Source organism: Typha latifolia, chromosome 2 (genome assembly GCF_019914945.1).
Source record: "Typha latifolia isolate L0001 chromosome 2, TyphaL0001v2, whole genome shotgun sequence".
NCBI classification, from domain to species: Eukaryota; Viridiplantae; Streptophyta; class Magnoliopsida; order Poales; family Typhaceae; genus Typha; species Typha latifolia.
Window position 1 is genome coordinate 1,643,183 of NC_133087.1, and position 21,182 is coordinate 1,664,364.

The window sequence follows — 21,182 nt, forward strand, 5'->3', positions numbered from 1 at the left end:
ACAAGTACATATTTCTCACAACATGCACGAAGAGAGTTTAATAGAAAAATTTACGGCACAAGTAGTATAAAAACACATCTTTAAAGGTCACTAAAACTAAAATTTCTTTTTGGGTATAAAACTATGGTGAAAAAATATTGGACCTTTCCCCAACAAGTTTTACGACTATATATATATATATATATATATATATATCAAAGATAACCCAGACAACTGCCTCAACCACCTTACAAGGAGCCGAGAAGTGCTAGGACAGAAAGGATAAAAGAAAATTACTTCTGCAATTGAGTCTACTCTTGCCAATTGCTATGCCCATCTAACAAGATTGATGGGAAAGGAAGATATTGGACAAAAGGAAGTAAAAAAGGGAACATAATGTTTCTGAGCTATGTGCATTGGAAAACCTAATTGCACTACAACAATAAGCGATATTTTCCACCTATGATCTGCTCAGGCTGATCACTCCAACTGGTTAGCTGTTCTCTCTGTATGTCGATTAGTTGTATCTTTTATATGCAGTAAAGACGCCTATCCAATGGATCTCGTCATACCACGGAGAGGTGGAAAGTCGGCATCATCTTTCAGTTGATAGGTTTGTTTAGTCCTGCATGATTGATTCAAGGATTTCATTAAAAGAACTGTTTAACAGGCATTGCAATCTCTGAAGACCATATGTTCATGGAATTTAGTTTAAATTTAATAAAGACATTGTACCACAAAGGGTTCATTATAACAGTTCAATGTGAGATGGTATTATATAAGATTCAAAAATGAATTTATAAAACTCATTTTTCATGTAAGCTGCCATGGAGAACTGAAGCAATGACTAGAGAACCAAGTACGTAAATGTAAAGCAAGTTCCTATTAATTAAGTTCAGTGTGGTGCCTAACTGTTGATGTCTGTCTCCTTAGATCACCGCCTACTGTTGCTGAAATATTGAAGTAGTGAAGAGTATTACCTTTCATGATTTGGGTGAAACCTTGAGCTTTCCAATGGTGATGCAGGAGCAATTACTGAGCCATTATTAGGAGGAACAACACTGAACTCCCTCCAAGACTCGGTTGAGAAAGCTCTCAATGGTACAGGGCCGAAGGACCCAAATTCAACCCTATCTTCTGCTTGCATGATTAAGTCGTCTTCTTGGGAAGACCCATTGATGACAAGAGGGGATGATTGAGAAGCATCCATCAGTGGAGGCTTCCATCGGCTACTGCCATTATAGGGAACGATCTGTATCTGTTGTAATGGTGGTGGCTCCTGCCACATTTTTTCTGATTTCTTGTCTAGAAATATACCATTGTTACGAGTCCTTGATAGCTGATCTGCATGGATTGAACTTTTGCCTTTCCGTGATGTCAGACGTTCCTTGTAAGTAGGAAATCTCTACAAGTCCAGAAATCAAGATGTTACAAATTAATAAAATGTCCAAATAAACAACTGTATGAGTCGTCATTCTAGCAAAATAGTGGCATGCGGAATAAGTGGGCCTAACTGGAGATGCAGGTGGATCATTCTGACTCACGACCTCATCTATGATGATTTAAAGATAGCCAACCAGACCAACAAAAAATAAACTGTGCAGAAAATCTAGTCCCAGAGCTGGACTTTTTAGTAGATAAAAGTGGACTGCTTATGAAAAAAACAACTAACTTCCAGAGTTGTTGAATTGGGTGCGGTGCAGATGAATTAAGCCTAAACCTATCCGAACCAATTTGCAGCACATAACAACTTATAAGCTGTCAACATTAACTAAGAACTAGACAAGCATAGCTAGAATGATTTCATACCTGGATGGGACTGTCTATGCTTGTTTGGCGTTGCTTCTGCAAATCTTTGGCGCTAATAGAAGAAGAAATGGGAGCGGACTTCACTGAGCCAGTACTGAGGGATGAGTTCACTGGATCTGTACCATGAGATGACTTCACTGGGCCAGCACCCGGAGATGAGTTTACTGGATTAGCACCAGGAAATGAGTTTACTGGATCAGCACCAGGAGATGAGTTTACTGGATCAGCACCAGGAGATGTCTTCGCTGGGTTAGCAACAGTAGGTGAAGAAAATAATAATCCTGGAAGTAGTCTATCTTCTTCCCTATGTGATAACACACTCAGCCGAGAAGGTCTACCAATTGGGCATTTGTCATGTGGCCGAGTAGAAGATGTTTGGTCAACTGATTGAAAGAATCCTCCAAACATGTACTCAAAATGATATTGAACTTGCCTAAGACATCTCAAATGAGAATCTAAATCGCCAGTGAGATCTGATCTGTTGAAAAATGCAAGATTTGTGACGGTGCCATGTAATCCTTTTCTTGCCAACGAAAGATTTCTAAGGTGTGAATATTCTGAAGAGTAATAGTTCCATCTTGATGCAACCGCTGGTCTAACCGGACCAGGAGAGACATATTTCATGTAGCTACTAGGACTACTGGAAGTAAGATGACCTACAAAGTCATTCTGATACAATTGTGGCTGTCCAAAGAGATTAGATTCCACATCCTGGACTTGAGATGAAATATGAGATACTTCCCCTTTAGTTCTATAATCTGTTGAATTTGTTCGATCATATCGAACACTATATTCTGGATAATACAGAGGATGGGATGCATAATGAACTGTTGATGATGATGCATCTACTTGAGTACTTGGTGAAGTCTTATGCTTTTCATTTATGGCTCTTAAAAACAAGAATCCGTTGCTAGCAAGATTTGGGCTCTCACCTGCTAAATATATACCTGAATCAAGATGTCCATCTCTTCTAACATCCGAGTTCATTTTAGCAAACACAGGAAGCATCTTTGCAGCATGATGGTGTCTTGTGGCAATTACTTCCTTTTCAAAACTTGGGAGGAGTTCTTCATGCAATTCTCCATGAAGGTCAATGGATGATGGAGCATAAGTGATATTATATTTCCCACCTTTCCAAGTTTGGAGTCCTGAAGGAACATAGGTAAAGCCTATAGGATCCAGACCACCTGAACTAAAAGAAAGATGATGTTTCACGTCTGGCCTTTCTCCGGTACCATGCCTTTCTAAAGTGTTCGCAAAAAACATAGATAGTTCATCAGCAACAAGTTCTGGTGGTAACGTAAGAATCCATCCTAGTTTTCTAGCCCCATATTCAAATGCACTACGTATACGGTAGAAGTTTCCTGCAGTTAGAAATGAATGAAAAATGAGGAAAAAGAATATAAGACAACTCTTATTCTTTAAAAATTCCAAAGGGGAGGAAAGAGAGACGCTGACCTCTGCTAACACTTCTTCCAAGATTGTTATTCTGTTTCAGAGGGTCAATTATGTTTAGATGCTTCCTAGGAAAATTTGGAAACTTCGATTCTGACTTACTAATGGGTACAGAAAACTTCTCCACAGAACTTTTCAGGAACTCTTTACTAAGTAATAGGTCATCATAATCAACCCCTGGTAGTTCAACTGTCGAATAAATGCAAACATCAACCCGACTATGCAGGAGAGGATCCAGAAACTAGAAAATTAACAGGAAACCACTTACCAACTATGTTCGGCAATGAAGACAAAGCAACTGGACCATGTAAACTGATGCAATAGTTATCCCAATCAAATTTACTAAAATAGTCCAGAAACCTATAAAGAACCTGTTAAAAAGGCAAATAAAATCACAGTAACTTGATTTAAAAACTGAAGAAAGATGCTCATGAAGACTTGAAGCTAAAGTATATACACATTCAGCACTTACAGCCAAAGGACCATTCAGACACTTATGGAATAGATGTAATATATAGAGGACAAGTGTCTCCAATGCATATGTAGATATTAGGCCATGATGGGCACCCAGGATGCGGCTTTCATAATAACACCAAGCCTTGATCAATATAATGCTTCTTTTAAAGAGATGATCCTTTCCAATGTGACGGTCAACCTGCAGTTATAACTATTAATTACCCTACTAATAGTGAATCAATATAAGACCAATGTTTAGTGACTTGACATATGAAACAGAAGAGCACAAAGTTCCAATGGTACAGCCAAAGACTAGATATAACTTATAAGAATATGTTGGATGGAACAACAGTGACAGGTTGTCGTACGTACCAGCTCGAGAAAGCAGAGTGTACAGAGTCCACCAATCTGATTGAATGAGATATCAACGATAATATTCTGAATTAGGCATTTAACAAGTCTGACCTGGAGATTATCAATTTATGTAATTAAAACTGGCATTAAGCTTATGAGACAACATAAAAATAGGGTTTTATTGGGAAAGACTAAAGACATGCATCGGCCATCTGATGTCAACATGCACCTGAGGATTTAAAGGAGAATGTGAAAAAAAGAAGTAATTTTAGACCTTCGATGTTATGAATAATAACAAGTTTAACATACATCATGTCAAAAAAATGAATATGTTACCGTATGTATAACATGTAATCAAGAGTAAATCTGAAGTTTTAAGGAATCCATAAACTGACAAAATGCATATACTAGTCATGAATCCATCTTATTTTGGAGTGATACTTGGCATAAAAAGCAAACATTCTATGATGTGGAGAGACCTTGTTGAATCTATTGTTAGTTACTCTCATTTCACAAATAAAAATAAATAGCTGAAGACATGTACTCAGAACACAATAAAGTATCTTGTGAACATTATCTTATAGGCCGTTTCTTTGGACTAAAGAATTAATATTCATGACCTGCTCCATTCTGATCAGTAGAAACTGTCTTTATCTGTAATCAACATTGAGGCCACTGACACACCACCGATATATAAAAGGAGTGAAATGAGTGAGTATGTGGCAAAATAATTTCCAGAATAACAGGGTCAACATTGTAAAAATCAGTTAATTGTGAAACAGATATGCAGCACCAATATAGGCAGCATTAGTAGTGATACAAATCAAGACTGTCAATTGCATTTCTGGCTATTGACATAAGGTCTATTACCAATTAAAAGCCAACCATCAAGTTCATGACTGGCATCAGTTAGATAGAATATCATGAAGAAATATCCAAAGTAGACTATATGGTTTATCCAATCACGGCCAGCACGACGACAAACTGATATTTTTTGTACAGATATCTAAAGTGATAACTATATGGTTCTTAGGTGCCCCACACTACCATCAAGTTCATGACTTGGACTGCATTTTACTCTGCATAGATATGTAAATACAACTTCCTAGGAACAGGCAGAAGGAATTGTACCCCTCGAATGTTTTACCACATTTTATCCCAGGATATGCCTTTTGCCTCCGCTTGCTCGTCTTACCCATTTGTTGGAAGGAAATCCAAAAACTGAGATTAAGTCTATCAACTAAATGAACATAAGATATATAATATTTCATGGACATTTAGGCTGAGCAAGTATAGGAGATTAAGGGATATATTTAAAGGAGAATGATTAGAAATATGGAGGAATTATTCAGCTGCTCAAGGAAAAGCTATCAAAAAACTATAGAATCGTAATACTTCAGAAGAAAAAAGAAAAAAGAACGAAGTAAAAGATAAACCTTTAAGATGCATTAAAACAACTAATATAAGAAGGAAGCATTAGATGATAAACCTCAGCATGGATGTACTGAACATCTTTTACTTCAAACTCAGCATCCTTGTTATGCTCCTCAGTTTTAAGTACACGGCAAATATTATAGACCAAATCGTTACCAGGACTTGAATTAGCAAATGCAGTCAGATCAATATCCCCATCAGGAAGATAAGTCTTCAATGGAACTGATCCAAATGAAAGTACCTGAGGATTTTGCATGAAGAAAAAATATTGTCATCTTACAATAAATAAATAAAAATCAAGCAATGCGCAAGAATTAAGAGTCATGTAATGAAGCACACAGTAGCAATAGCTCCCATGGCCACTTTTAGGATATTCAAATTTAAAAGCACCAATATACTATTAACTGGTTTGCAAAGCAGGTAGTGCGCATCTACCAGAATACAATATACCTGATACCCAGGACTGCTTTCTTGCATGAAGAAAGACAACAGAGCAATAAGAAGTTAAGTCAATCGAGTAAAATTTTATCAAGCACATGAAAAGTACAACATGTATGAGCTAAAAAAAATGATGCTGTCACACAATTAAGCAAAAAGGTGCAACATTCCCGACAACATTAGGACGCCTTTACCCTAGATTAAAAAGTAAATGAAAGATATCCAAATACCATTAAAAGATCAAGAAACCACAAAAGAAGCACATTAAAGATAATAAAAAGAAGCACGAGTGAGGCGATCACCTCGCAACCAAAAGAAGCTCCGATCAGCTTCCGCACGTACTCTATAACCGTCTTCCTCAACTTCTCCGACTCCACCGCCGGCTGAATCCTCCAAGCAATCTCCCGCGCTCTCCACTCCGCCCGCCACAAAATCTGTGGTCTAATCTCCACCGGGTGCGGCACCGGCCACGGCGTCCACAGGGAAAGCGGCGGCGGCGGCGGCGGCGGAGGAGGAGGAGGAGGAGGAGGCGGCAGTCGGGTTCTTCCCTGCGCCGCCGTGCTGCTCCTGAAGGTCGGCCACCCGCTAATATATTCCCCCATCCCAAGGGAATGGAACAGTGGGAAGAAGCGAATGCGGGATTCTTTTATCGGGGAGTGGAACTTGAAATGGCCAGAGAATTATCCTGGGGTTTAAAACCTGATGCTGGTTGGAAGAATTCGACGGGAAGAAGCAAAGATACGGTAAGAAAAAGAAAAAAAAAATGGGATTTTTCTCGAACGGTGAATGGAGGAAACGGGGGTTCCGATCTTTTGCCAGAAACCCGTGCAAAAAAATAAATCCAAATGCTCTCTCGCTCTCTGAACTCTCTGAACTCTCTGTCAACTGTGAACGAGAATGAGAAGACGGAGGGTGGAATTTATTGAGAGGGAGTGAGGAAGGGAACAGGGATATGTTGGTAAATTGGCCCTTCTTTCTTTTGGACTCTCTGACCCCATCTCCATCCCGTATTTTTTTAGAAATTTAAAGAGACTTGGCTGTCATACTTGTATTCTTACAAGCACTCTCTCTCTCTCTCTCTCTCTCTCTCTCTCTCTCTCTCTACCACCTCAACTACGAAAATACACTCAATACACACTAAATGTTAGAGACCTAAGAAAATGATCCTCTTTGTTGAATTGGAAATATCTCAGGACAGTTGTGCTTCATGAAGAATATTTCTATGAATTATTGCTAATAATAATAATAATAATAAAGGAATGCTAATCTTGTAGCTGAGTTCTTCACGATAAAAGTTTATCGAGATTTATAGGCTTGGTTAAGTAATTACATATACATGTTCTTTGTGATCAAATTTTATAAGGTAAAAGTTATAAAACTGCTCCAAAAACCTATAATATTCTCAACGATCGACTAAGATGTTTCAGAAAACGACATTAATAAGATTGTGCTTCCAAATCAATGTCGGATATAATTTTCTTGACAAATTTATAGTTCAAGATTCCATATCAATGTCGGATATACTTTTTTTCGACACGTGTTTAAGTAAACGGAAATCAATAATTGAGGCTTCCATATTAATGTCGGATATACTTTTCTCAAAATGTGTTCCAAAAAAGAGGATTCAGGCTTCAAAATTAATGTCCGATATACTCTGCTTAACGTGTAGTGATCAATGAACCCCACAATTCATTAAAATGCATAGAAGAAATCAAACTTTTTCGCACTTAACTATAGCTAGTTATCCTCTCTAAAAAGTCGATCATTATGAATTTTTATGTGTCTAGAGTTAAAACTACAAAAACAATTAGATAATACATATACCATCTTTTACTGCTATAATACTTAGAGCCTATAATTTATTCTCTCTTTAAAAAAAAAAAAAAAGAACTAGTCTCCAAAAAATGATCATTTTAGTGCTATATATCACTGGAGCAGAGGAATACTCTAGAAAGTAGTTGGTACAAACCCTGCCAGGAGTATTATATACATTTTGAGAAGCACATACGTACGGTGTTTATGCGCTAAAAATACTTTCCTATTATACAATCTAACGCCAATGGCGTATATACGAATACCTTCCATATATTTTTGCAGCCAGAAAGGCATGCAAGGTGACAGCTACTTTGGAGCGCTTATCTCTGACATTGTAACGAACTATTTATTGTTTCTTTCTCTCCATACCTCCACGTTGGTAATATGGGAACAGCCGTCGTCGTATTCCTAGAACCAGTGAAATTACCAGGTAGCCCCTACCGAGATAAGCTCGAAATTATTAACTAAATCCGGACTCCATTAATCTAGGGGGGGACTCACTGGGTACGAAGGCGATTCTCCAGGTGCACGCACCGAGGCACCACGTTACGCCGCCACGTGTAGAGAAACCTCGTCCTCCTCGTGAATGCCAGCCGTTTCTCCTTTAGGAACCTAAAGGGGCCCAGACCTCGCCACGTGGTGGTCGGCTTATCTATCCCGGGTGACGCGGGAGTAGCATGGGAGGATGCCATTCTTGGCAACTGTGTCAGGTTAAAAACGAACGGTCAATTAACGGTCCAACGTAACTCATTGGGATTGGTGTGACCATTTATTTGGTCGTAATTTGCCGCTGGTATGAAAATATTGAGGATGTTTGGTGCAAAGGGATAAGTAGCGGATCCATGACCGCAAATGATCTCAATCCTCGGGTGACGTGAGGAGACCCTACGGGGGCATTCTGGGAAAAGGGACTGCTGGGGGCACTTCTGGAACAAAAGAAAGAGAAACGTACGACTGCGGCGCATGGAAGTTGCACGCTTTTGGAGCAGCTCGCTGTTCCCGTCTTTCTGTTGGTCTACTGCAAAGGAACATATCCGTTTACGTCACTTACGTAATTAGAGAGAGAAAGACTAAGAAACATTAAAGGTGGGCCCCACTTTCTTAACTAAGCCCGTTCAGGAATAACTTTTTATCGTGGGCCCCACTAGGATTAAGAGTATTTTTTTAATTTTTTTCTTAAATTTTTTATTAATTCTCAATATAAATGTATAATTCTTTGTTACTTTAATATTAATTTTATATCACATCAAATATAATAATTATTTTTTATATTAATATTTCAGTAAATAATAGAATAATTTATATTAGTGCTAAAAATTAGAATAGGCAACAGCGCCATAAGCTCATACTAGTGAAATAGTTCTAGTCCCCTGTAGCCAAACAGAAATAAATTCATGTACATTAATAAGGTTTTGCCTTGCCACAACAGTTGGCATTTGTTTTGCCGAGAAACTCAGTTGTATATACTTTTTTTCAGCACAATAGAACAACACAATCCAGAAAATAGTAAATGTAGTCGAAGCAAAACATACATCGCAGCAGCTGGTTTGGCTTGTGATGTAATAGCAGCATGATTTAGCATCAATTGAAAGACTGTCATTCAGCACTAAGCAATGTATACAAGAAGCTTTGAAGGCCCAAATTTATTAGATAGCGATCTAATGAGAGATGAGAGCAGGAATGTTCACATCAGGCAGACTCTTTCTCAAATGCTTCACCGGCGTATTTCCAGTTTATGACCTTCCATATATTCTTCAGGTAGTCAGGCCTGACATTTTTGTACTGCAGCCAAGATGAAAGGTAATTACAATCAGAAAAATCTGTAGCATCTTATTTCCTCGTAATCAACATGATTAGGAACTATTTTAATATCATTCAACTATCAGTCATCCTGATCCACTCTCTTAAAGATACAATATATGATCAACCACTCTCACATGATTTGATTACTAACTCGATTAAATGACAAACAGTAAAAAAATAACATAGCAACCACAAAATATCAAGTACCAAATAAGCTTAACACATTATATATAGGAATATGTCCTCCCACTTCCCTATTGGTGGAGTATTTGTGTTTTAATATTGGTTTAGCATGACCGAAATCCAAAATATCATTTATTAAAAAAATAACTAACAATTGTATAGTCCAATGAAAGAGTGAAAGGGTTATTGCAAATGACACACTATTTAGTTACCTGCAGGTAGTATGCATGCTCCCAAACATCTATACCAAGCAAAGGAACCAAGCTTGCTCCTTTAGTCACTAAAGGATCCTGTGCAGAAAATTATTCAGCCACTGTTATGCATTTGGACAATAAGGTTTGCAACCCAATGTGATATAAGAAAGAGGGAAAAACAATATACGCAAGTAGCCATAAAACAAAAGAAAATGTTATGGAAGATAAAATGACATGGGAAAAATATGTGTGACCACATACACCACTAAGCACTTAAGTGGAGTATATATAAACTACAAGGAATTCTTCTCATACATCTCCAACTCTACTATTATAAGGAAGTTCTTAATCCAAGGCTTAGGAGAAACAGAGAGTCATGTAACAGTGGAGTATATAAATTTAAGGAAGCAAATTTAAAATGGTGAAACTTTAATTAAATGTTTATCCTATGTTGATGTTAGACCAAAGGATGGCTCTAGTGCAAGTGGCTATTGCTGGTGAGGATTCTGGAAGGGAAGGGACCAATCAAATATCCTCCAAGTGGCACTAGAATTTCACAAAAGCACCCTTGGATTGGCAATTAAAATAAGCACCAATTTCAAGAGCATTTTATGTTTAGCTTGATAGTCTCTAGTGCAAAATTGCTCATCTTTTATGAGTCTCAACCTAGCTTCCCAAATATTCCAAAAAAAAAAGATCGGAATGATGATGATCTCTTACAGGTCATGTCCTACTACTATCACGAAGTTACTATTGTTGGTTATTTTCAAATTATCCTATCCTATACAAGTTTGAGATAATAGTATATCTAGCCTCAGAATTCCCTCTCGGTTGATTCAGTGGTAACAGTGCAGACACATGCCGAAACAATAGTATCTTTTATATCAAAAGTGCTCTTCATAGAAATTGACTTACTCAGTACATTCATTGCTCATTTACTTGCCAACAATAGAAATTAATATTTGTTTATTAAACAATTCTTTTAATTGGTTCCTTGCTTGTCGCTTTGACATATAGTTCCTAATATGCACACATAGAGACCACCTTGGCCAGCCAGATCACTAACAATTTTATCAGATTGATTTCATAATTTCTAAGTAACTATCCTAACAAATTTTGATATTTTCTCAAACCATATTCTTTATGCTCATTTAATGAATAACAGCAACCTTTCTAACCACTTGTGTTTGCAATGTGTGGTCCTTAAGGAACAATAATATCAAATACAGATGAATAAATAACAAACATTGTTTGGGACAACACATTAGTTCAGCAGCATAATTTAGAACTAATATCCAAATACATGTAGTAAGTGACATTATACCAATAGATATAACAAACTTTACCTGATTAGCAGTGGTTTCAACCTTAAGCTTTTTCATCTCCTTATCCAGAGCCAACCACTGTTCAAAGATTATAGAAAGTAAATGGTAATAAGCATCAAGGGAACATGCACTAATATGATGATTAAGGACTACATAAGCATACAACACCCAAAAGGTACTGTAATCAGCCAGTGAACTCACCACCCATCCAGATCCTTGAAGAGCAGCACCTTCTGCATTCATTTTCTGAATAAGAGCCTCCATTGAACCAAAATCAGTATCAATGGCCCAACCTAGTGCACCATGTGGAGGCTCACCACCACCCTCCTGAAAAACATATTCTTTTCCTGTAAAAAGTGCAACATTGCATGCCCAAAGGTAATGGAACTACAATTTATAATGGAGCAGTTACTCACACTAACAGGCTTGAGATTTTTCCAGAAGATCGAATGGTTGACATGACCTGCAAAGGGAAATTATATAAACCTTGTTGACTTAGATCTTGTTTACAATTATTCCACACTTTCAGAAACCGAAAAATGTCAATTCTACTTCTAATGCAAGAAAGTCACTGTAATTTCCTTTCAAAGTTGGAGAGTAACCTTTAAAGGACAAAACGAAGGCTAAAAATTAAAAATTTCTCTTAAATTCCAGAATAAGGTAGTCGAATTGACTTTGAGAGAACACTAACAACTTGCAATCATAAAATTTCTTCTTTTCCCATATACATTGCCGCATAATATAGTATGCATTCCTCCAAATCATGAGAAACATGACCAAAAGTCTTAATTACACAAATTGGTAACATCTCGACTTAGATTACCTCATAAAAATTTCTAATCTAAACAAATTTGTAATAAACCACTGAAGAACACTAAAACCAAAATAACAAGAGAGGAACAAGGAGAAAAAGTTCAAATAACGGGTATTTACCTCCGCCATTAAACTTGATGGCGCTCTGGAGTTGGACGACGGAGGCAGCGTCGCCTTTGGCCACGGCGTGGTCGAGCTGCTCGAGGGCCTTGTTGTAGTTAGTGATGTAGGTCTGGTGGTGCTTCTGGTGGTGGAGCTTCATGATCTCCCCGCTGATCGACGGCTCAAGTGCGCCGTAGTCGTAGGCGAGATCGGGTAGGGTGAAGGTCACGAGGCCCCGGGCGTGGGAGTAGCCGACCGCCGGAACTCCGACGGCGGAAGATGGCCGGAACCCTAAGGCTAGGGTTAGGGTTTTCTTGGCAGCGAGAGTTCGGAGAGCCATGGCTGCCGAGTGCCGAGAGCTGCGAGTGTGATCCGTTTGTGTTGGCTGGGCTGTTTCAGATCTATCTGGAGTAAGTAATCACTGGGCCTAATTGTTGACTAATAATATTGGGACCAATTTGTTTGGCCCATAAAGACCTTATTCGCATACAAGGTCTTACCCGAATCCGACTCGCAGTCGTCGAACTATTCACTAAAAATCCATACGAAGCCTCTTCGCGTCTCTCTTCGTCTCCTCCGTCACCATGGATTTTAGCAATACTTTTATATAATTTGAAAGATTTCAAGTCCTCTCTGTCTTTTTCTTCTCTTCCCCCCCCCCCTCCTGTTCCTCCTTTTTGCTAATTTCTTGTTGTTCTTCGTTCAGCAGTACGAAAAGATGGATCCCTACTCAAGACCTAGCTGCGAAGCTACAAGATTTTTTTAGGGAGAGCAAACTTAAAAGAAATTAATTATATTTAAAATATCAAATATAAATATTGTTAATTTAAACTTAAATCTGACAGGATATTTCTGTCAACTTCTCCATGATTTCTGTAAGTATGTGTTTGATTATCTTCAATTTCGATGTGATCGTTCATTAGTAAGTAATTAAACTGAGATAATAATAATAATATTAATATGCATAAAAAAATTTACTCCATTCAAACACATAGATTAATAATTACATAACTGAAACCTAAATAAATATTTAATTGTTGTTGATGATGCTTTTATATTTTCTTTTTTTATGATTAAGTTTTCTTTATCAAGACCGTGGAGAACATAAAGCACATGTGCATCGATGGAGAGCAATGAGCTCGGCAACGAACGCAAGGTTGTAGTTGGTGGCATTGTAGAAGTTGCTGGGTCTTTTTAAACAACGAGAGATTCGACCGAAGAGAGGCTCTAAAAGCAAATGACAGTGAGAATGATATAGCTAGGCAAGATGCAAGAGGAGGCGAAGTTTGTTCAAGAGGAAAGGGACGAGAGGTAAGCAATGACATGGGTGGAGGTAAAGGTGATGGGATCATTGCTGCACTCTAAAAATGGTCGGAGATATAGACCGTGATGTGGTCGTCAGTATAGGAAAGCGAAGAGGGCAATGAGGGTAGCACAATACATGCGGTGGCGAACAATAGCGACAAGGAGGAGCACCTGGGAGAGAGAGAGAGAGAGAGAGAGAGAGAGAGAGTATAGGGGGATGGAGGATGAGACGGAGAGGAGATGAAGCAGACGACAAGAAAGAGGACGATGAAAGAAACAAGAAGTAGAGAAATTAAAAAAAATATAAAGCCTCTTTGTCTTCTCTAGCTACTCTATACAGGGGGGGGGGGCAAAAGACTATTATGTTCGAAACCTAATAGAGTTAGGGCCTCTTTGTCTTTTAATTGTGTTATCCCTGTCAAGGAAGAAGAATGTGATGTTGTCAAGACCTTGAAATGCCTATAATGGAGTAGGATGTTGTTACTATTGTTGCAGAGGAAAGGGGAAATTTGACTGCCGATGATGTGAAGTTGTTGGACGTGAGGAGTGGTAGATTGCATCTCTTAAGTAAGACGCTTTTTATATATAAAAAGTAGGGGGTCTTTTAGAAAAAGAAAAAAATAAGGTTCGATTCATAAAAGATGATAATGTAGGGTTTTGTTTTGCAAATTTCGCTACTAACGTACACCCACCTAGTTCACCGGCTTTACGAAACACACCCAGATTTAAGCCCATTTAGCCCACTTACATACAGTCATACTCATACACACATTTTCTTTATATGACTATTGACTACGATAAACATATAGACCTCATCCGCAGATATCTCTCTCAATGTCTTCGCTTCACTGCCCCTCTCTTCCCGTCTCGCCTCCTCCTTTCTCCTCTTTAAGGTACCAGTCTTCTCACCAAACCCTCTTCGTGGATTCTTATTTGGAGGAAGCGAAGCTTCTTACTTCGAGAACTCGACGAGGTAATCCAATTCCTCAACGAATAGTAGCTTTCTCTAACAAAATCTCCAAGAGAAGTACTCTAGCACCAAAATCTCGCTGTCTTGGGTGTAATTGCAGCTTACCCACAAGAGAAAAGTTGGAATCCGTTGATTCAAATGGAAGCATTTCCTCAGTAGGAGTAGGTGCATTTGGGTCTTGTAAGAAAGATGGTATCTTTCCCACTGGAGAAGTAAGTGAGGTTGCGGGCCAAAGAGAAAGTTTCCATTTTGATGCCAAAAATCGTATATCTAATGTTGAGGGAACTGGTATTATCCCCTCCAAGGAAGATTGTAATGCTGTCAATCGTGTTGAGCAATATGTTGAAATGCCTATAATGGAAAAGGATGTTGTTCCTATTATTGCAGAGGAAAAGGATAATCTGACCGCCAATGATGTCAAGTTGTTGGCTTCCAACAAGAGGAATGGTAGGTTGCATGCTGGTGATCTCGTGAAGAAGATCATGAGCTTACCAATTGAAGAACGTTTCAAGGTTCTTGATCTTCTTGAATGTGATGATAAAAGCTTGACAATTTCTGACTACAATGACATCCTGACAGCTCTTGTTAAAGCAGGGGAGTATGATTCCGCCGTGACCCTGTTCTCTGAACTTATACGATGTGGTGTGTCCCCGGATTCATGGTCCTTCTCTGTTATGGTTCAGTGCTGGTGCAAGAAGAACGAACCGGATGAGGCGAAAAGGGTTTTGGATGACATGGTGCTAAGTGGGTATCATCCAAATGTTGTAACATTCACAATTTTGGTTAACTGCTTATGCAAGAGAGGAAGAATGAAGAAAGCTTTTGAAGTCTTTGAGATAATGAGCCATGTTGGCTGTGAACCAACAATTAGGACATACAATTGCCTGATAGGTGGGCTTTGTTATGTTGGAAGGTTGGAGGAAGCCTTACAGCTCTTGAAGAAAATCAAGGATTCTCCCAAAACACCGGATATTTACACTTTTACATTAGTTATTGATGGCTTTTGTAAGGTTGGACAAGTGGATAAGGCGATGGAGCTGCTCAGAGAATCTCAGGAGATGGGTCTGGTGCCAACTATAGTTACATTCAATGCCCTACTCAATGGGTATTGCAAGGAAGGCAGGCCTTTGGAAGCTCTTCATCTTTTGAGAGAAATGCAAGATGTGAATTGCCTACCAGACTTCATTAGTTACAGCATTGTTTTACAGGGTCTGTTGAAAAGAGGGGAGCTCTCTGCTGCTTGGAAGACATTTAAGAAAATGGAGGAGGCTGGCTTTCAGGCAGATGGGCGTTCTGTGAACACGCTCCTCAGATGTTTCTGCAGACAGTCTACGATCAATAGTGAACTACTAAAAGATGCGAAATATCTCTTTAAGAAGATTAAGGAAATGAACTGTGAGCTTTCTCCATACACTTATTCTTTGATGGTTCAAGCACTTGCTAAAGGAGGTGAAATTGATGAGGCATTAACTTATTTGCATGAGATGGTAAAGACTGGATATTCCCCTAGAATGATGACGTATAATATTCTTCTTCGAGTTCTCTGTGGAGAAGGGAGAGTTTATGTTGCATTAGATGTTTTGATTCTTATGATGGAGCGAGATACAATTCCCAGTGGATTTTCTTTTAGCATATTGCTCAATGAGTTCAGTCAACAGGAAAGGCAGCTGGATGCCTTTGCAGTATATGCCGCTGCAGTAAAAAGGGGTGTAGTTCCTCATTGGAAACAGAAAAAAGTAACAGAGGATGAGAAGGAAATGGATAGTGATTTACAAAGAGGGGAAACAATATTGCACAAGGAAGAACAATTCTTATGCACAGATATCAATACATGACGTGAGAACTAATTAATCCCTGAACATTGTCTGGTGCTTTTGTTGCAATCTGGCATCGAAGTCTAGTATCATCATGCCAAAGCAAACATATCATCCTTTCAGAGTTAATAGCGGATATGGCATGCAAAGACTCCATTTATATTCTTTTATCATGAAGTGTTGATGATGGTTGCAATTTATCACATTTATCTATTCGTAGGAGCAAGAACATGTCTGACAAGATTGAATGTGGAAAAAGAGTCAAGCAGTTAAAGAAGAGAGTAGAGATAGCTCAGGAAAGCAAGGAGTGTGCAAAGATGTGGACAAGGAGAGCTTTTGGCTGCATCCAAGTGCTAAAATTCAGAACTTGAAGGAGGACCTAAACATAAATATATTGGTGGATAGTTTTGTGTAACTGAGCATGCCATTCGAGAGTACTGTCTATCAGATATGACCCTGTACTGAATGCTAACAAAGCTGATATGCTTGAAGATTTCATTAGCAGAGGAATTGTCTACATGCTTAATGATCATGCAAGCTTCAATATTGCAGATATTCCCGCCTTTGTTTGTTCACCTCAGTTTTCTGCTGGAGAAAATCCTGGTTCATAGAGCTTACTACTGATGAATTGTACAAAATGATAGTCATATGCAAATTTCTTCCATTTAACTGCCATATGACATTACAACCCCACATTTTCCTATTAAAATCAAGGGTAGATGACATTTTCTTGGTATTATAAGACATTCTAATTCTATTTAGGGAGGGATGTCTTCAACTTTTTAATTCCACCCAGTGTGAAGTAACATATTGTTAGAATCAATTACTAGTTGGGTTAGTGTTATTAGGCAATAGAGGGAATTGATTATTTTCTTATCTGTAGATTCTTCTGATGATTAGTTAACTCCTAAGCTAGTTTAAGTATGGACACCCAGTGTATTTCAGAAAGAAACTTACAGGAGTGTCTGGGGAGCAGGGTTTGCACCAGAATACACTGGAGTTCCTAAATCATCTGTTTGGCTCAACAAAGTTCTTGCATCAAAGTGGAATTGTGCTAACAACTCGAGGGAATCCAAAAGGTTAGTGAAATTGCTTTGAGCACAATGTTGCGAATGAACAAATCTTGACCGTAGTTCATCGTGCATGTATACAATATTGTGAATGTTCTCCTTGCCCTTCCAGGATTATGGATGCTATTGGATAATTAACAATTTCTTTTCACTAAGCATATCTCTGTAAGACAGCATAAATCGTCAACTTTGATCTCTTATTATCATGGTATTGAAGTCTCAAAGGCCTTCATTATGCTCTCAAAGCATATGTTGAATTCTAGCTAGCATATTGGAAAGTGTGTCCAGAATAAAATTTTACTTAAAAAGTTAAAACAGTTAAAAAATTTCTGTCAGTCCATTGTAGAATGCACAATTTGGATAAGTTTTCAATTGACATAGCATAAAGCCATAAATGCATGCATTGTCAAGTATGTGCACCTCTTCTTTCTCTGAATACAACTGTCATGTAACAGTATACTCCTTTAAACATTTCATCTTTGATCTTGATGGTATAACTATTACTTGATGAAATTATATCAGACTATTATAGTTATTCTTTTTCTTTTCAAAAGAACTTTGTGCTAGTTTTTTTTTCTTTTCCAAGTATTATAGGCATGCTCTAAAGTTATTTTAATGTGTGGATACATTTAATTCTCATCCTATTCTAGTCTTGCTTTTATAATTCAAGGTTCCTGGTTTCCTCTATACTTTCTTATTTGATTCTTTTATGCATGATATCTTCACAGCTCTTCATGCTATATGGAAGATGAATTGAACCCAAAAGAACTCCAAAGTCTTCTTGAATGATATGCAGGTGTGAATTTTATATTTTGAACCTACTGACCAATAATAAGGACATAATAAAATAAAATTCCCCATTTGATGATGTTAGAAGCAAAAGAGCATGTGTAACATGGTAGGTAACTATAAAGTTTTGGCCTTCTGGGTCTGACGAGTCAATTACAATACATGAATTTGGCTTTGGATCAAGCACCCTTTAACATGATCTCTGGATTTAGTAATACATAAGAACATCATTTATTTACATTAGTTCTTTTACGTTTAGGCAACCGGCAAGAACATTTGATTCCATATTGGGTTGGGATAAGTTGGATACTGTAATATTTTGCACTTGAAATCAGATATGTACTAAATATGGAGTCTACTTGTACATGAGATAAACCTATTTTTTGGTCTGCAGATACAATGGACAAATATTTCTCACTCAACTTCAACATGCTTTGCACGGATCCACTCAGTCCTTGCTCAATCCGATATCAATCACAACACAAATGGTTGGTTACCCCGGGGGGAGGGGGGGCGGTGAACCCTTTCCTTTTGCTTTTTCTCTTGAGATTGCTCCTTTTTGTAATGGGATTAATTTCGTTTATTTCTTCTTTCCATTTTGTCACACTACTGACTGCTGTTTGTGGTGTTGTGCCATTTTTCTCAAAATTTGTACCATCTGATAATGTAGTAAGATGAAAAAAAGTTAATAAATTGTGGCTTTCTCTATATAACATGTTCCTTTATGAAAGGTTTGCGAAACATGATTTCATGCCAAAAAAATCTTGATGTCACATTATGATGAAATTACTCTATCGTCAAAATGATTGGTCTGCGGACCCCAAATAATTGGGACTAAAGGTTTGGTTGTTGTTATTGTTGTCAAAATGATTGGTCTCTTATGACCTGTATCAACATGTAGGTCTATTGTTCTTGTCATATTATGTTGCAGAATCTCAATTTAGATTTAGGAAAATATTATCCTTTTGGAAAAATTGTTCATTTTATAAGGGTGTATGGTTTACAAATTTTCCATGGAAACAGTTGTATCTTACAATGTAGCGAGCTGGATTTCTATAATATGGACCAAATCAATTCAACTTGTTGAATTTAGCCACCATAGGGACATAATACAGTTCTTATAAAAGTTAGTTGGAAAGTTGGAAGTATCAGCTAAACATGGATAAGACCTGCTCAGAAAACTAATACCATATGATGACAAGTAAAATTGGTTGATTCTATGACTTATTCTTGCAATTGCTGGCCATCGAAAGCAGGTAAAATCACAAAGATTTTTACAATGGTTGGATGGCTAAAAAATCAAGGAAAGATCCAAGGTTTGAATGCAGTCAAAAGAATAGGTATTTAAGTATTATCACTAGGCAGAATAGCTATGAAATCTTGACTTATTTGGTTAATTAAAGCTATAATGTTTAGCATTATCTGAGTAGTTCTGAATAAAAGTTATTCTATAACCCTTCCACTGTTCTATTCACTATATAATATAGCTGTTATCTTTATGGTTATTTAGTGTAAATATTGCTAATAGACAACTTGATTCTTTTCCTTAGATTATGGAGTCCGGCCAGTGTTTGTCTTGATAATTGCCGGTTTTAAGACTCTTTCAAAGCTTAGCCAGAAAAGAACTAAGCCGTCCAAACCACTCTGAGCAGCAGCCTAAAGACAAGAACGTCTCCTCAATATGATGCATCCATATGTTCCCCATAGTTCTCACACAATCTAAATATTAAGCTCTCTTTCTCTTTCTTTCAGACAAACATTTGCTATGGGGGACAAGGGAACCCTTATGAAGGCAAGGCAAGAGCTCGAAGATCTTTACCTTGGCATCCCAGATGAGTCGGTTGACCTCACATTCAAAGACCTTCCAAGCTTTCAGCAGAACAAAGTAGCAGCAGGGAAAGTAAGCAATATGCAACCTATTCATGAAGAGCTCAATGAAGGTGTAAAGATAAGCAAAAGTTTCGGCAAATCACCGAGCATAGATTTTGCCAAGGGCCTACAAGGAGTTCTAGATCACCGCCGCAGTGCACAAGGTGAGCTGTACCGCAAACCAATGGCGTGGAGCAGCTTTAAAAGGAACAGTAAGTACATTAGAAGTGTGGAAGAACATAGCGAACTCTATAACGATGTTAGTGGCATTAGCATGCATGGTCATGCTGATGAGCGAGGAGGGAAAAGAAGAATAGGGATACCGCATTCAAATATATGTGCTCTTTGCAGTGTTTGCATCTACTTTTTTCGACATCGTTGCTTGGTTAGTTTCTCTCGATATATAGCATGCACTAACAATACTCAATTCATGCTTATTTGGAATGAGTTAACATCCTCAGTTTCCTATACTCAAATATGATATTTTTACTCTAACAGTGCTCTTCGTTTGGTGAACTCTAATATGAAATTATCTCTGCTGTTTATTGCCCCGCAGGTGTGTGGAAGAGTGTACTGCCGGCAATGTGTACGCGAAGGAATGGGAGAGATGAGTGAAGGAAGGAAATGCATGGACTGTTTAGGAAAAAGATTCAGCAAAAGGTATCTGAACTCAACCTTTGATCATGACGGTCTCAAACTTATATCAATCCTATGATGTAAAGTAACATACGGTTGCGAAAAATCTTATAGGTACATACAAAGGGCGGGAAGCACTGGGTGTTGCTGGAGATATCCGAGTGCAGTAAAGATCCAAGAGCTGATATGGGCAGAGAAGGGACCAAGGAGAAGTAATGAGAGGAGATACAGAGGTGATGTTGCATCGAGATTGCGAAGCCCTGTGATGATGCCAGGCACGCCGACTAGATCCCGTGTCTCGAGGCCGAGAAGTCCTGTGATGCCAGGGACGCCGAGATCCATAGTTGGTGCTTGTCCAGGCTCATTTGCTATGAGCCCCACTTTCTCAACTAATGTTCATGGATTTCCTATGTGAGAATAGTAGAAGTGAAAGCTATTCTTTTAATTTCAATATGAATCACATGTTCTTCCCCCAGTTTGCATTGTTTTCTTGATAAGTTAAACAGAAGAGAAGACTGTTATTAGAGTTATTCATCTCATTCCTATCAGTCTGATTTATTTGAGTGCTT

At 38.1% G+C, this 21,182-nt stretch overlaps 3 protein-coding genes across 3 annotated transcripts; 1 reads left to right on the forward strand and 2 right to left on the reverse strand.

Annotated features, from left to right (window-relative positions):
* Positions 1–23: 23 nt before the first annotated feature.
* LOC140782324 (uncharacterized) lies at positions 24–6,794 on the reverse strand. Its single transcript, XM_073128831.1, has 9 exons — positions 6,228–6,794; positions 5,543–5,728; positions 4,072–4,164; positions 3,716–3,898; positions 3,512–3,614; positions 3,247–3,432; positions 1,789–3,152; positions 960–1,384; positions 24–604 (listed from the first exon to the last, which is right to left on the reverse strand). Exons 1-9 carry the CDS (start codon positions 6,525–6,527, stop codon positions 529–531), a joined length of 2,916 nt encoding a protein of 971 aa, XP_072984932.1. The 5' UTR covers positions 6,528–6,794; the 3' UTR covers positions 24–528.
* A 2,381-nt stretch (positions 6,795–9,175) lies between these two features.
* Positions 9,176–12,735, reverse strand: LOC140781345 (superoxide dismutase [Mn] 3.4, mitochondrial-like). The gene is made up of 6 exons (XM_073127285.1): positions 12,179–12,735; positions 11,662–11,708; positions 11,447–11,572; positions 11,267–11,323; positions 9,939–10,016; positions 9,176–9,522 (listed from the first exon to the last, which is right to left on the reverse strand). The coding sequence occupies exons 1-6, from the start codon at positions 12,498–12,500 to the stop codon at positions 9,430–9,432; spliced, it is 723 nt and encodes a 240-aa protein (XP_072983386.1). The 5' UTR covers positions 12,501–12,735; the 3' UTR covers positions 9,176–9,429.
* Positions 12,736–13,283: 548 nt separating this feature from the next.
* LOC140781348 (uncharacterized) lies at positions 13,284–21,161 on the forward strand. The gene is made up of 8 exons (XM_073127287.1): positions 13,284–13,316; positions 13,939–14,014; positions 14,288–14,438; positions 14,536–17,328; positions 18,048–18,115; positions 18,503–20,362; positions 20,534–20,637; positions 20,728–21,161. Exons 1-4 carry the CDS (start codon positions 13,284–13,286, stop codon positions 16,268–16,270), a joined length of 1,995 nt encoding a protein of 664 aa, XP_072983388.1. The 3' UTR covers positions 16,271–17,328; positions 18,048–18,115; positions 18,503–20,362; positions 20,534–20,637; positions 20,728–21,161.
* The last annotated feature ends 21 nt before the right edge of the window (positions 21,162–21,182 follow it).